At 40.3% G+C, this 16230-nt stretch overlaps 1 protein-coding gene across 2 annotated transcripts; it reads right to left on the bottom strand.

Moving 5' to 3' along the window:
- Positions 1-1100: 1100 nt before the first annotated feature.
- LOC121646683 (C1q-related factor) lies at positions 1101-15315 on the bottom strand. 2 transcript variants are annotated; one of them, XR_006011678.1, is made up of 3 exons: positions 14488-15198; positions 2039-2919; positions 1101-1851 (listed from the first exon to the last, which is right to left on the bottom strand). XR_006011678.1 is itself a non-coding variant. In XM_041995831.1 (2 exons), exons 1-2 carry the CDS (start codon positions 15103-15105, stop codon positions 2740-2742), a joined length of 798 nt encoding a protein of 265 aa, XP_041851765.1. In that variant the 5' UTR covers positions 15106-15315; the 3' UTR covers positions 1101-2739. The 2 variants fall into 2 exon arrangements, 1 of the variants encoding a protein (XP_041851765.1); XM_041995831.1 differs by having other exon boundaries at positions 1101-2919; positions 14488-15315.
- Between the last annotated feature and the right edge of the window lie 915 nt (positions 15316-16230).

The following is a 16230-nucleotide window of genomic DNA, read 5'->3' as shown; positions in this document are numbered from 1 at the left end:
CCCAAATTGGTGCTGTTTTATTTATTTATTTTATTTTCTTCTTCTTCAAAATTACAAAGAAAATGTATGGATACTAGCATGCTCTAACATTCTCATTCCCGTTGGTTGGTATGTGATTAGCTTGTTGTATGCTCCAGGGAATGACTAAAACGATGCACAGAACGATGAGTGCCTCCCTCAGGGGCAAGGTAGTGCAGATGCGTATAGCAGCCAGTGTCACATCCCATTCCTGCCAGGTCTGAGGGATGTCCAGTCCTTGACACTTGTCCAATCTAAGCTATCTCAAGCTCTCCCCTCCAGCTTCACGCTGGCTAATCTCTCCTGACACCTTACACCGCCCCGACAGGGAATCACTCTACCCTGAAAACAATCCAACACTCCTCCCTCTTCACCTCAAATCAGCACCAGTCCGCCTCTCTGTCTGTCTGTCTTCTTTAGATTTCACGTTACCTCTCCCTCCCTATCTATCCCCTCCCCATTACTTCCCTCTGTGGCCTCCTCATTCTCTTGTGTTTCCATCTGTCTTTGTCAAACTATATTCCGCTCCTTGCCTATCTCGCTCAATCTCTCCTCTCCCTGTCTTCTCTCCTCCATCCTCACTTCTTCGTTGAGTACATTTTGCCTATGTTGATGAGAATCTGCTAAAAGACACTGTGAGTGCCAGTTGAGGAATAGCCTGCATTCTCTTAGGGACTCATCTGCATTCAGAAAGCGCTTTTAACTTCACTGTTGGATGTTGCTAAAGTTGGAAGGTCTTTATCTCCAAGTGCACCTTTCCAGATGGAGAAAAGCTCCACAGGAATGCTTTAGGATGGGATAAACATAGAAATCTCTCCCTGGATGCCTATCACCCTAAATATACTTTATTCTTTTGAGAGAAAAGAGAGATGAGGGACTTGCTGATAGCCTCTTTTTTAATGTTTATTGTGTGAGGCTATTATTAAGATTCATTGTGTAAATGAAACAAAAAATGGAACACACATTTCCAGTCATATTGTTTGCTTTAGCTGTAGTTAGCCTCACAGGGTGAAATGGATGTTTTACAGATCAGTTTTTCCAAATTAGTGTTTTTTGAGATTCAAGAATTCTCTTGAGACAAGTCACTCAAAAAAATCCCATTTATTATTTAAATGTATTCAACAATTCCAAAAGATAAGATAAACAATTCATAGATTTCAATTACAAGCTGTTTGCTCTTCTCATCATGTCTATTAGAGGCTCCACCCTACATAGCACAATCTCATTGGCTGCTGAGTAAAATATCTGTCATTGGCTGTAGCACAGAATACCACAACTCTGGAAATTAACAATGTAGTTATGGCACGGCACATGCTAGAATGCAGACACTTACTGATATGCACATACACATACACACGCACAAACGCAAACACACATACACACACTCAAATGTGCAGTCATAATAAGCAAAGTCACTCACCCAATCAGTTCCATTCTCAAGCAAGCTGTCAGGCCGCTATGTTGACTAAATATTACCATAATGCCTGTATGTCACTGAATATGCAGCTAATGAATGGATGACATCCAGTGAAGACAGTGGAACAGAAAAATTGCCCACTCACTGTTACTGTGCTTGAATGTCTTCTCTACCTCCCCATCCTGCACATTTCTGTCTTTCTGTGTGTTTGTGAATTTCTCACCATCACCCTCTGCTTCAGAAGCCATACTTTCTATATTTTTTTTTCTTTTCTTTTTAATGCCATTCAAGAAAGCTTGGAGGTCAGCACAGCAGAGGAGAAGAAAGGATCAGCGCTCTTCAACGGGGTTACCTCTGAATCTGAAGATTTGCTTCTTCACATGACTGGTTGTGCCAAGTGGAGCATCTACATGAAGCTAGAACAATGAAAAGAATTTTTCAGCTCTACTTTAATCGAAAAGCAGCATGACATTATGTGACAGTATAAGAAACAGTGTGAGGTGGTTTGTGGAAGGGATACTGTCGATATGAGATATTTCCTTTTTCATATATATTAGAAGTGCAGAATGTATGTTATTCTCCACATGAATAATATATAGTTACCTTGTAATACCCATGGATGAGAAAAACACCCACTCCAATAAAATACTGAAAGTCTTGATTTAAATATTTCTTGTCCAGTTGTTAGATCTGTGAATTGCATCACAAAAACATCTCTCATTCAAGCGGGACATCTTCACAAGGGACAAATATTCTTTTTTTTTTTTCTTTTTTTTTTAATTTCTTTTGTGTTGAATAGTATGCATGTCTACAAAATAAAAACACAATCTAAATTGCACGGAACAACACTACAAGTTTCAGTCGTCCAGTGGACTGAAGGTACAGCTGACTGCTGCCGCTGCTGATAGAAGAGGTGAGATCATCCACTTTTGCAGGGTTTTTATTTTTGTTGATATTTCTGTGCAGTGGAGCAGGGCTAAAGAGGAGAGACACTGAAAGTGAGGAGCTTCTGACACGTCAGTATTGTGGCAAGGAGTCCAGAGAAACCAGCCTATCTAACATCCCACTCCTCCCACGACACCCGCCAGCCCCTCACAGTGCGTCCTCAGGAGCTTTGCATCCAGGCTTGGCGGCAGAGCCTGAATGTCTTGGCTGATGGATATGAGCAGAGGTGTCCGTGGTGATGGTGAGGATTAGGAAAACTAGATAGCATTCCGGCTTTTAACACATACACACCCTCCCCCCGTCATACAACTCTTTCTCTGAGTCTCTTCCTGCCTGATGATCTCTGTGTCTGTCTGTTCTCAGTCTGCGTAGAGGATGAAGCCAGAGAAGGTGCTGTACTTGTTGTTGTTTCCTCCGTGGGCTTTGCCACCATCTAGTTTGATGTAAACTTCGTCGCCCGCATCCAGATGGAGTATGACACTGTTGGAAGCGTAGTCATAGTTCTGGTCAGCATCTTGGGCAATAGCACTGGCACGAACCTGTAGAGATAGGGGAGGGGAAAAATGTAGGAGAATGGAGGTTTGTTAGCTGTAACACATATCAGGGATTTAGCTCAGTCTCATTCGGAATCTGACATCTTCCTTTTCTTACAAGTTTGTACTATATTTTTTATCCTTTTTAATTATAATTCTTAATTATTTGTATTAAAGATTATAGAACCACAGAACAATTATTTATCAGGTTACAGCCATTTTGACAAAAGGAAAGGTCTAATTTATAGTGTTTATCTAAATAAGTGAGAATAAAAGTTCATAAAAGCAACACATATATTGAAAAATATTTTTGCTTATGGGAACAGACATGTTATTGATCTTCTTAGAATCTGGTCAGGTTGGTAGATAACCCCTGAAATTTTGCCTCAAATAATTATCACGCTTCATAAAATTTTATGTTAATTGAAAGCATCCACAAATGTTAAACATATTCAGTTTTACTTACTTTTTAACTTTAAAACAATCATTTCTTTGTATTCAATTCAATTTAAATTTGGCTTTATTTGTATTTTAACATATTGCAACAGTGTCATCTAAGGGCACCTTACAGACAAATCAACTCGTGCCAATTCATTGTCAATCGTATTTATACAAGCCATTTCATAATAAATAATATTCTTGCATAGGAGAACTAAATTTAAGCAAATTTGATGCCACAGGGTTTAAACTGGCCAATACTAAGTTGGTTCCAGCATGAAAAAAAAAATCTAATCCCATCTAAGACAAAATAAAGTATATAAATAATGGAAGACACATAAAGATGCAATATACAGTGATGTATACAGTTTAATAATTTTTGGTGGGATGTTTCAGATAGAAATCTTTAATTTCCAGATGGACAAGCAACTGTTGGACCAAGTACATATCTAGGCAGAAATTCTAAATTTGCAAAAGTCATTGCAATACATTTTCTATGCAAAAGTGGCTATAAACTAATAAATGGCCTTATGGCAAACAAATTCTTTTAACAAGACCTAAATCCACAATTTGAGTAGAGGAAATGTAAATGAAATCTAGTTGGATAGACATGAACAACTCTTTTTAGCCACAATTCGGTCAAATTATATATTAATATATATATATATATATATATATAGTCAAACAGTAAACCCTCAGGCAAACAGATTTATGGTTTCCATAGAGTGAGTGGTCTTCTTTCACACAAAAAAGGACAAAAAGTTGTAATATTTCAACCTCAGAAAAAAACAGTCCACAGACAGAAAAAGTCTTGGAAATTTAACAGCAAGGTTGCTCTTAGGGTTTGTCATCATGGAAGAAATTTATGAGAAATACAATAACAAAGAAAAGAAAAACATCAGGGATCCATTCTAGATAAGCAAAAATATCTGCTTGCAACAAGGAGTGACAAGAATCATGGGATTAAGTCTGCATAATAATAAAGAGAAAAGAAGGGATTTCTGTGTCTGTGTTTGTCTTTGTGTGGCTGAGTATAATTTGTGTGTGAGTGCACGTGTGATGTGTTAGTCTGACTACAGGGCATTTGGTGCAGTTTCTTAATAACCTGTCCTGGGTAATTAAGATCTCAGTTACAAACATGGTCTCTCTCGAGGGAGGAAAGTAAAGCTTCAGTGCCACATGAGTCCTGAAAGACAGCTTCTTCTTCATGCATTTGTTTGGGTGTATGCATATATACACAAACATAAATTAATTCTACTAAAGTGACACTGAATATATTAGGAATGACAGCTGCTAAATGTTTTATCCAAGACTGCTATTTTACAAAGACACTTTGCTTTTAACTAGTTTTTATCTAAATGCAAATGCAAGAGAAACTGTTTAAAAAGTTTGGAGAAATCAGAAAGAGATGTATAAGCTGATCAACAATACCAGATAAATCTCAAAGGGCAATGCTGCAGGACAACTTCCTAAAGTACGTATAGATAATCAAAGAAATTTCACTGCTTAACAGTGCCACATGTGTTGAAAATTAGCCTGAGGACAATAAACTCCAAAAGAAATTTAACGTGGCTGCAGTGCAACTCTGTCAGAGCATCAGTGTCAGCTAATGTTAGTGTACAATAAACTGTGACAGACTCAGCATCGGTCATGCTGAGTCTTCTTTTAAAATACACTGTTCATGCATATATTATTCTAATAACTCCTGAGATATATTTTATATGCCGTTCATTAAAGCTGGTAAATCTAGTGTAATTATCCATCATAGTTGCAAATTACATTGAGCTGCTGGTGTTCAGTGGGTTTTTAGGGCTGTTACACTGAAAATGTGCATGAAAACAAGCCACTTAAATATGTGAAAGTGAAATGTAAACTGTAAAGTTGTTGGGATACAATTAAAAAAAAAAATGCTGAATCTTAAATTAAAACGCTTTTAAATAGCGATAAAGCTTTCAGGTTAAACTTGTTTGTGTCAGTACATGAAGTGATCACTCACACTGTTTTAAATCATCTTTAAAAATTTAAACTAGAGCTGCTTCAACTCCAGTGTGTTGGCTGGTGTAGAATAAAACAGCAAAACAATGTGAGACCTACTGAATTTGCACAGTATGTCAGTTTTATTAAACAATTACTAAGAAAAAGAGCTGCATCATTTGTATGATAAATTGAGTAGAATTGAACAAGAAGATCACTATTTTCTCCAGGCAGGGAAAAAGAAAGTATTGCACATTCTTTAAAATAGCCAGTGGTTAAATAAGCCTATTAGTCACTTAGTCTGGTTAGTAAGGGTTGAATCAAAATCAATAGTTGACATGCATTTGGAAAGTTTGCTTGGGGCTCATTATGGAGACTCTAAAGTCAATCCTGGATTTGTCTTACCTTAGTGTACAAAGCTTTAAATTAGGGGCCACCTGAGTGAGCGTCAACTAGTTGGACCAACAAGCCTCATAACAAATGTCCAGCAATTAGCCTACAAAACGAGTCCACAGAACAGCCATGCTGACAAATGTGAGGAGAGAAAAGTTAGTGACAGAAGTGAAGCCTGGAACAGATTTTTTTTAAATATGTTAAATGAAGTTCAATTTTCAAGCGAAGTGTTTTAAGTTTGTGTGTCTGTCCTGTTGTATGATTTACTTAAGGTGTAATTATGATGACCCCCCCCCCCCCCCCCCCCCACACACACACACACACACACACACACCACCACCACCACCATACACACACACTCCTCACACACACACACCCCACACTCACACCACCACCCCCACCCTCCCTCCGCCCTGTCAGTGCTGAGCTCTGATTTATAAAACCCAGCTAGAATCACAAACGTGTGCAGAGGATGTGCAGAGGCGTGGACAGTCTTATTAAAATAGCAAATGTAAACCCTTCATGAACTCTATAACCACTGGTACATGAGAAACCTGGAGACACTTATTTGTCATTATGAAATGATCACTTTAAAATTCAGATTTTCCAAGCTGGAAATGGCACTGAATTTTAGGGCTTTATTAGAACCAAGAAAATACTGTAAGGGAAGCATTTCAGTTTGTGAACGCATCCCTTCCTGTGGGATACAAACTCCTCTCTACTTCACAGTGCTCTTTTTTTTTCTTGTTTTTCTTTTTAGGAGAACTTAATCATGCATGAATGTTTACATGCATTACATTGATTTTCTTCACTCAGAGGTGCACCATGTGTTCTTGACACAAATGTTTCAACAGGTATCTCACAGATAACAGATATCTTTGGGTGCTTCTCAAGGGGGTACACCTTCTCTTTACCTTTAACTCACTAAACTGAATTTAGAGAAAAAGGTGCAATTTTTACACTTCGTCAGCTCTTTTAACAGAATAAATGAAATGGGAAAAAAATAGGTTAGTAAAAATTGAACGTGGAAAAGTTTAGAAAATAAAGTGCAAATATTCCAACTTGGATGTAGAAAAAATAAAAAAAGACATAGGAACAGCTCCTCCATTAATGTTTGTGCAGCGAGTTATTTATGTGCTGGGACATTTTTCTACTAAAGACTTTCCTCACTCTGAAGAATGTGAGAACAGCTTTACTGTAACTACCAAATCTCTTGGCACAGGTGTGATTCTGCTTCATAATTAACAACCGAGACAGATGTGGTGGGGAAGTCAAAGGTTGCTCAAACTTTTTGAGAGCATGTCCCGGACAGCCAGTAGAGCTGTCACACTGCTTGTGCTAGAAGGGCTAATCCAACTAATAAAATTCTTTGGAGAGGTTTTAAGATACAGAGGTGATATATAGAATATTGTACTTTTTTATTGTTTATCCGCATGATTAAATCTGGCACAGCTCATATTGATGTGCAAACAAAGCCTCTCACTCTGATTCTAAGATGCCAGTATCCAGTGCATATTAATATGATATGATATGGCATGATCATGCAAAGTCAACATTATCTTATTAGAGGTTTGGCGCCTTGTGCTGGGGGAGAAGCAGGTGATGGTGGCTTTGGAGGATTAGTCAGTTAGGATATTAATGAAACTTTATCAAAATATTTGCTTTGCAGGTAGGCACACAGAACCAATGAACCTCTGGCAATATCACAGATACGTCTTATAGTTATTCCATTTATTGGGTCTTTAAAAAAATCTAAATTTCCAACATTTTCAAACAAATGAGATTTCATTTTCTTTTTTATTAATATTATAATTTTGTCTGTGTAGAAGGGGAACAGTACAAATATAACTTTCCTCAGGCGGAGAGAGTAAAAGCAATGCCCTGGTGAAAGCCAACTTCCATGAAATCCTGAAACCCTTCCAGCTCTTCCACATTGATATCGTTGTTTTGTTTTGTTTTGTTTTGTTTTGTTTCTTTGCTCTAATGGTTTTCATGCCCTTCTGAGACTAACTGCCGCAGTCTAGGCCTCTGTCGTTGCGTTCAATGATACGCATGCATGAATAAAATCTCTCACTATTTTTGAAATAATGACGAAGGAGCTCCTATTGGAGCTATTATTTTCCTTTCCATGTGCTTTTCTCCCCCTCCTCTGCACACAAAGAACTTGTTAGGGATATAAGCTGAAGGTTCAAATGCAGGGTATGGCTGATATGTAGCCAGTGATGAGAACGACAAACAGCCAACCGGCAGTGCATGACCTTGACACAGAATATGTAGAGGAACTTTGACAGAACAAACAAAGCGTGAGGCTGTAGGCGCCTGCTCCAACGATGGTAAATGAGGTGTCAGCGTTGTTGTCTTCCTTGTGGCTGCTCGTGCGTGTTTGCTTCTGTCATATCGTCAATGTGATGGCCTTGATTAAATAATATTCTGAGTGAAGACTGTGCTTAGGCTTAATAGATAATGCATGCTTATTGTAGTCCAGTGTGGATTCTGTTTACTTCTCCTAACTTGTGCACTGTCTAAGTACGAATATAAATGTGAGAGATATGAAAAATTAGGCATTCATGTGACAAATATGAGCCAGAGAGGAATTCATGGCACAGTATCAGAGACTGCCACTCATTTTCAGTCCTACGGGGCTTCACACTCAATCAGCATTACATCTTAAAAGTCTTTTTCATTATTGCCATTCAACAGCTACAGTGTTGGCTGGATAGCATTAATTATACACGCTTTTTAGACCTCTACTTATGAAAATCATGACAATTTTATGTTTTATCTGTTGTTTCAGCTGAAGGAGGAGTCTGTAATGTCTTACTGGGACAGTTATCTTACAAAAGGCTTTGTCTCAGTGACAAGGACATGTCTCGTGGCTTCTCTGACAGGGATTTGTTGACTTGGTGTTGAGCCTCCATTTTGGATCAACGAGTCTATTGGTCCTTTTTAAATCAAAGTGTACTGCCATTTAATTGTGTTTGAACATTCCAGCCGTGAACCGCATCCTTAATGGCAGCTTAGATGGCTTTCCTCCCTTATTGAGCCTGATCCAACATTCCTCTGCCACAAACATTACAAACACACACGCATGCACAGTGACAGAGTGGCACAGGCAGACAAGCCGAACATTCATGAGCATTTTTACATGCACACCAACACAAAGGCTGCAATTTTATTGAAGTAATGAGAACAAGAAACTAATGGGGTGCAAGAGAATTGTTGTGTCACAAAGCACCATGTGTTACAGGTTCATTTGTTCAAGGAACATAAGTGAAAACATGATAAGAGATATGAAATGGTAACAGGAGATTTGCCATCTGTCAGATGAGAGTAGAAAAGGGTCTCCTGAATTAATTTCAGCAGCTGTTCTCTGCTACACAGCTCGCTTTAAAACAAAGTCGCTCTGCTCCACAGACCTTGCACTTTTGAAATATATTACTTTGATTATAAAGGTAAATTTAACACCCAACATTAGGTTGTTAGTTTATCACTAATGTTCGATCCAAACACTGCAGAAACCTCTCAAGTGCCCGAGTATCAGTAACAAAAGTCAGATGTGTGGAGACAGCTACTTTTGAAAGACGTAAGGGGAAGCAGTGGTGGAGGAAGAAAAAAAGAGGCATCAACTTTGACCTGCAATCCAGCCCCTCTTTTCTTTCTTCCCTCTGGCTCATCACGCTCAGTTAATTACTGAGACTGTCTGCGCCGACACCAAACCTCAGCCATTGCTCCCAGCACTGTCTGAAACCTTTCTTCTACAACGTTTCCAACCTTTGTTCACACAAAGCCATTTTTACAGTTTACCTCCTTGGAAATCCTCAGGCTCTAAGATTCTGAAAAGGATTATTCTTTATGAGTGTTGCCTAAAAAGGAAGAATGTCAGCTTGGTTGTGCTGTGTCTTTTTCATACTGTAGCCAGTTTGTACTCTCACTAGGTAAGTGTGGATATTTCACCTATTTTGCTTCTGAAGGGGTGGCAAGAGGTGTTAAACACACTGAGTTATGTAGCAAACAGTGAGTCATTTAAAGCCATTGACTTAAAGCTTTAATGTGAAGAGGGTGATGGTAATTGTGGGTAGCCTATCACTGAAGCCTGAATTCAGGGGAACATCTAAATGTCAGGGGCATGGGGAGATAGGGAGAGATGGGGAGAGAGATGTTTACATAAGAGGGCCAGGGGCACTTGTCTATCTCCCATATGGCCCTCATTATAATGAAGGAGCCTTGTGAGTCAACATCATTGTGTTCTTGAGTCAGCCAGTCACAGGAGACAATCCATAGCCTTTTTTAGACTGTATGTCTTTGGTCTCTCGGTACAGGAGACATTAGACATTATATGTCATAAGTTTGAAATGCAAGCACAGGAAGTGCATGCACTGCTGAGTTGCGATTATTTGAGACAATATATGTCAAATGTTTTACAAGTAATTGATTTTAACTGATAAATGGTGGGCAGTTTTCAAACAAGTTTTGAAACTTCACCAATAAATGATAGATTTTCTTTGCCATGGTTGCAGATGACAGCCTGATGTCATCTTGACATTTCCAATCTGTGTGGTATTTCCTAACAACGTGAGCCAATCATAATTTAATAGCCCTCGCACCTAATTAGGCCAGCTCTAATGTTCCACTCGGCAGAGTGTCAAATCCAATGTCCAATTACAGAGGAGATCAAAGCCAAAGGTCCGCCTCCACTACCTCTCAGGCTGATTATAGAAGAAGTGCCATGATGTACAGAACATTGAAAGAAACAGGTCTGTCAGAAGAAGGAAAGCGAGACGCAGAAACATGCACACACACCTAAGGGGATCAATACTGCAGGCAAAGAGGCTCAGGGACTGAGGGTGGCTTTCTCAAACCCTGCCTGTCTATTTCAGACAGAGTCTCTCTGTTACACCAGGAAAACACACAAAGGCCTCTCAGTGCTGAAGGCACACCATGATGAAGAATAGCAGGTCTGAACATTACCAGAATGTTAAAATCAATCAAGTCTAAGTATTGCTCCGTCTATGTGTAGATAACTGTCATGCAGTGCTCATGCACATTTGTGTTTCATTTTGATAATTTAAAAAATCAACTGATTATACTTTCCTGGATATATAAAATGTTTTTATTTCTGGAAAGCATATCTCAGGAATCAAATCAAACTAATCCTCTCCAGATAGCTCAGCTAATGTGTTAAATGCTAGAATTGTCAGCAGAAGCTAAATATGAAACGCATGTTTCACCTGGATATGAAGCTTTTGTTTTTTTTGTTTTTTAGTTGGGAACAGAGATGGACTGAGGTGAATGATCTGAAAGGGGAAATGGCATGCAACTAAGCTAAGCTGAGCTTACCTAAAAGAAAAAAGAATAACTTTTCCTCAGAGCAAAGTTGGCGAACAGACTAACAGTGCAATGCATCACTCGAGAACAATAAACAATACTGATGGCACCGTGTCTTAGCAAATCGATTCTTTGACATCGCAGTCCACATTCTTTCTGGTTCCTTTTTGTCAGATGAAGTTTGTATTTTTTTTTAGATGAAAGCTTTTTAGCTTCTTGAGAGAAGTGAGCATGTGTGCACCATAGAGGAGAGATGGAGGGCAGTGCACAGTTGGGGTGGGTTGAGGCAGTGGGTTATAGGGGGGGCACGCATACGAGAGTGTGTCTGAGTATGTGTGAATGTGTGTGTGTAAGGAAGAGACTGCAGCGGTAATTGCTAGGGAAGAGCCATGTGCACGAAGGACGTTGAAGCTTATTAAAGGAGGAGACAGAGTGATTATTCACTATGGTCCTCTTGAGAGACTGACGCTGAAGTCATTGCTTTTAATTAACTCTGAAACGGTTTTGCGGATTAATAACAATATTAAGAAGGGAACTGAGACGAGAGGCGCAAACATATCCTGGATCTGGTTCAAGCTTTTTAATTACAATTAAATAGACAAGATGGCACAATAGCACAGTAACTATGTCTTCTTTGCACTCCCTCCCATCCACTGTGTGCATTAAGTTTGTCTTCATTGTCACTGCCACGTCTCTCAAAACGTGTCAAAGAAAGGTTAAAGCAATTCATTGATTTATTGCAGCAACTTTGGAGTGTTTGGAAGATTTGGAAGACAAGTTTTATAAAGTGCTTGGAGAGGAAAGTTGGTGTGAAGAAAATAAACTTTTTATTTGTTTGTTTACATTACTCTCACTTTCCGGTCTAGCTTGAAAAATGTCAAAGTTCTGGGGACATTGGATTTTGTGTTGAACTGTTCCAAGCGGAAAAAAGGGCAGTGGAAGAAGTGTAGAAGTAAAGTAACCTATAGATACTGATGTACCTCACAATTTATAAGAAACCCTGGCGTGGGAGGAGCACATGTTGAGGTGAAATAGCACTGCAAAGGCCTGGAAGCGCAGCACTTCACTGAGGCCAAAAGATGATAAAATGCTAGTATTGTTTGCAATTCCCTGGCCTCCACTGTCCCAACTCACAGCGTAGCTTTTTGCAGCTTTAATGAGCTGAGGAAAGCACCAGTGTGACTGCAGGAGTTTTAGTTTGATTCTCAGTATCTCATCAGTGATGTAGCATAAGTTAGACCAACATTTATAACCATTCACAGTCATTTACACAAACCAAGACTCTGGGGTCTTTTCTATCAGCCAAGCATACACTGTAATAAACACTATGAGAGGACTACTTCTTTATGCATAAGCTGTGCATGGGACAGAGGAAGACAGAGACACTGTTGCCACTTTATAAACATTACTCTGGTCTCCAGAGATGAACACTGTGTGCATCTTACTTAAGTACCTCCACACCCTCCTCCTGAGGGCACAATGAAGCTGTAACAGAAGGCGTTTTATAGGAACATATGTTCTTCTTCCTCTTCTATATATCAAAGCTTTTACACCTACCCATAAACATTACTGTTGAGTGAGACATTATATATAGGATGCGATAGCTGTAACTCCATTTCTTTCTAGGCTGGAATTTAGTGAGGGGAAAATTATTAACCTTTGGCTGCATTGGTGAGACTGCAGTTTCACACTAATGCCAAGTGTCATTTCAGCTCCACATATTGCAGTCTTAGAACTTGTAATGTGAACCCTCAATAGGTTTCTGTGCTTATTCAATGTCCACTAATTTACAAGTCTAGTTTGTCAATCCAATGCCAGGTGAAGATTTTTCAAAACCTTTTTGATTCATTTCATGTTCTTCTCTGACTCTTGCTTTTAGCTCTAAATTAAGCTTGCATTTGCAAATCACAAAGTTCTAATGTCATGTTTTTTGCATGGCTTATGTTGAGTAAGATGAAACAGTTTGTGTGCAAAAAGAATAAATGTCTGTCACCACTAACACTTCTTACAATATCACTACTTTCAGTGTGCGTAATTCATTTTGCCATCTTAAGCACACAAAAACACAAATGAATAAAATAAAATTAAAAATACACTAAGTCCTGCAGAGTTTGTGAAGCATCAAAGACCACAACAGAGGTGCACTGTCGGAAGTACAAGGCAGGCACCACTTTACTTTTTCCATGATTTTATCATATATGCTAAAATAAATCCTAGAAGTGGTTGAAAAGAAGTATTTAGATTTCGTGTTCTTCAGTGTCACAGGTTAAGTTTGACAGAAAATGTTAAAGCAAGTGAGAGACTTAAAAGAATCAGCAAATTGAATAAAACTAGCCAAAATGAACAAAGGAAACACAACTCCAGGGTTACAACTACAATAAATGTGCAATAATATATACTTTTGGATTTCTAAATGTATTTTTGCCGTTTAAAGGAACTACTTTGAAGTTCAGAGATTTGACGGATGGATGAAAGTCAGAACAACTGGCACGCGCATTAGGAGAGGAACCTCCAGGGTGCACGATAATATTAGAAAATGATGCATCAAAGAAATCGAGAGTGGCTCACGTAGATGCGTTTAACAGGACTGAAAAAGCAAATGATTGTAGGTGAGGAAGAGCAATGGTTTCCGGCAAGTCGGCGCAGCCTTACTAAACTGCAGCTAAAGCTCAATTTTAATGTATAACCTTTAGTATAGCCTACATCTAGAAAGTAATTTGTCCAGTCTTAATCAGTGTTTAATAATTTTAAAAGTAGCAGCGCATGCGGTATCAATAATGTCCTTCAACAAACACACAATCTGATCGGCTGACAATAAAAACCAGGCGAACATCTTCGTAACATTGCTGATGACAGCCGGTGACATTCTTGCAGTTTAAAACACTTTAATCTCCCGCAATTTAATTTTAAACTCCACTTCAGCATTTCCATTTTGAAACAATGTGAACGACAACTCGCCACAGTGCTTTTACATTCTTGTCATTGTAGCGAGAGAGAAAGATGGGAACAAAATGAAAACATGCTTTTAAAAAAAGTGTATTGTAGATACAAAAAAGAAAAAAAAAAACTGCTATTACTCCGCGACTAGCCCCGACAATTACTGCAATGTGGATCGCGGCACGGGGTTCTGTCAGGGCGCATCACGAACAGGGAACTCGGCTTTGCAAACCAGTCAACACACCTTTACCTCCAGGCGCGCTGTGCGCCACAGCTGTGCGCTCTGAGTTTTTAAAGAGGAGCGGCAGATGCCCACCTTCCCTCACAGTGTCACTTTTTATTTGGATGTTTTGTAAAACCAAATAAATAAATATTTTTCGGAAGTTATGCATCTTGAAGCGGGATAACTATCGAAGAAACAGCGTGGAAGAGGGGAGTGAGCATCAGAGGAGACAGGTGCGCATTTATTAAAAAGACAAAAGTCAGAAAGAGTTTTGAAGTACTAACCTGACCATTCTTGCAGAGGTCTGCCCACATACTTGTGCCATCCCCTCCTCTCATCAGAACATGGTAGATGAAGAAGTATGTGCCTGGTATGCTGCAGATAAACTTGCCAGAAATACCATCATAGTTGTTGCCCAGGTTGGTGACCACGTCGTCAAACTTTAGGATTTCATAGCCCTCATGGGGGTTTTTAAGCCCGGCATAGAAGGCCACCCGAGGAACTGTGCTGTACGTGGCTGTGCTGATAGCTCCATTACTGCCCAGACCCAAAATCCCAGTCCTCCCTTGATCTCCTCTGTCACCAGGTGGCCCAGCTGGTCCTGGTGGTCCTGGTTCTCCAGGTGGTCCAGGAGGTCCAGGTGGTCCAGGCTTGCCTGGCCTGCCAGGTTTCCCCTGTGGGCCCTGTAGCAAGGTGGATGGTGGAAGAACGTTGCTGTGGTCACTCAACGCCTCTGCCTCAGCCTGAAGACCAGTGGAGCTTGTGCTGCTGGCTGGAGTTCCCTTGTTCAGGTAGGGGTCACACACCATACGACAGGTACCCAGCATCTCATAGTGGCTGGCATCTGTACCCACAGAACTGACGAGTACAGGGATGAGCACCACCAGCACCAGGACCAGCATAACCCCCACAGCAGCCGCCACCAGGGTCTTCCTCCCGATGCTGAGTCGGGGAAGGGGCTGCGCTGCCAGCGTGGGTCTCCCGGGGGCGGAAATGGTGACTGCTTGGTGTGGGGAGTCTGCCACCGAGGAATGGGACCAAAAGATCCCAAGAAGAGTTGCAAGAGAAGCGGCAAGTGTGTGAGGGTGAGACAGAGACCCACATACACTTGATACAGCTCACTGCTCCACTCAGTCACACTTAAGTAGGCAAACAGTCACTCACACATACAAAAAGACTTAAGGAAACCCAAGCATACACAGGGAGACATTCAGCGCATACTTACAAACACAATGTGACTTGTGAGAAGAAGCAAGAAGTATGCAGAGCCCAGAGGAATGGAGTGAGAGACAGAAGGAGCGAGACAGAGGGAGGGAGAGGGAGAGAATAATGAGAGTGGGTGAGCGTGAGAGATACAGAGCAGCCACTGGATCTCTGTGTGTGTGTGTATGTGTATGTGTGTGTGTGTGGTGAGTTTGTGGTGCTGTGTTCTCAGGCTTGGCTTTTTATACGGCAGCAGCAATGGAGCCTCCCCTCCCTCTGCCCCCCCATCGAGTGAGAGGTTGGTGTGGTTACGTCCCCTTCTCTCTCCGGCTCACTCAGAGGAAGGACTCTCATCATACTGCATAGCCTTCTCCCAGTTTCCTGAAACACAGAAGAACAAGAGCAACCCTCTGACCACCTTGCTCTGCCTCTTCTTTCATTCTCCCTCCTTTCCCCACTACTGATGTTGTTTCTCACTCTCATGCTTTGTCTTCTCTCTCATCAGCATCCAGCCTCTAAAAATAAAGATGGAGCAGTGGAAAGACAATCTCTTTTTTTTTTTCTTTTCCTGGAGGTGGGTTCTAAAGCTTCATGCATATATGTGCAGAGGCACAAGACAACACTTAAATCTGCTCTGCCAGGAAATGCTAGCAGCTTCTCAGAAAAAGGTGCTAATTACAGAGCTTAATGCCAAAAACAAATTCATAACCCAACAGACTGACTGCTGAGGAAGTTGGATGTACAATCACCCATGTAAAAGAACTGAATGGAAACTTTTAAAATGCCAAGCTAACCTCATCTTTGCCAGTAACGGACACCTCTCT

Source organism: Melanotaenia boesemani, chromosome 2, assembly GCF_017639745.1.
Source record: "Melanotaenia boesemani isolate fMelBoe1 chromosome 2, fMelBoe1.pri, whole genome shotgun sequence".
Lineage (NCBI taxonomy): Eukaryota > Metazoa > Chordata > Actinopteri > Atheriniformes > Melanotaeniidae > Melanotaenia > Melanotaenia boesemani.
Note: the sequence above shows the minus strand (reverse complement) of the source record. Positions and strands in the feature narration are given on the sequence as shown.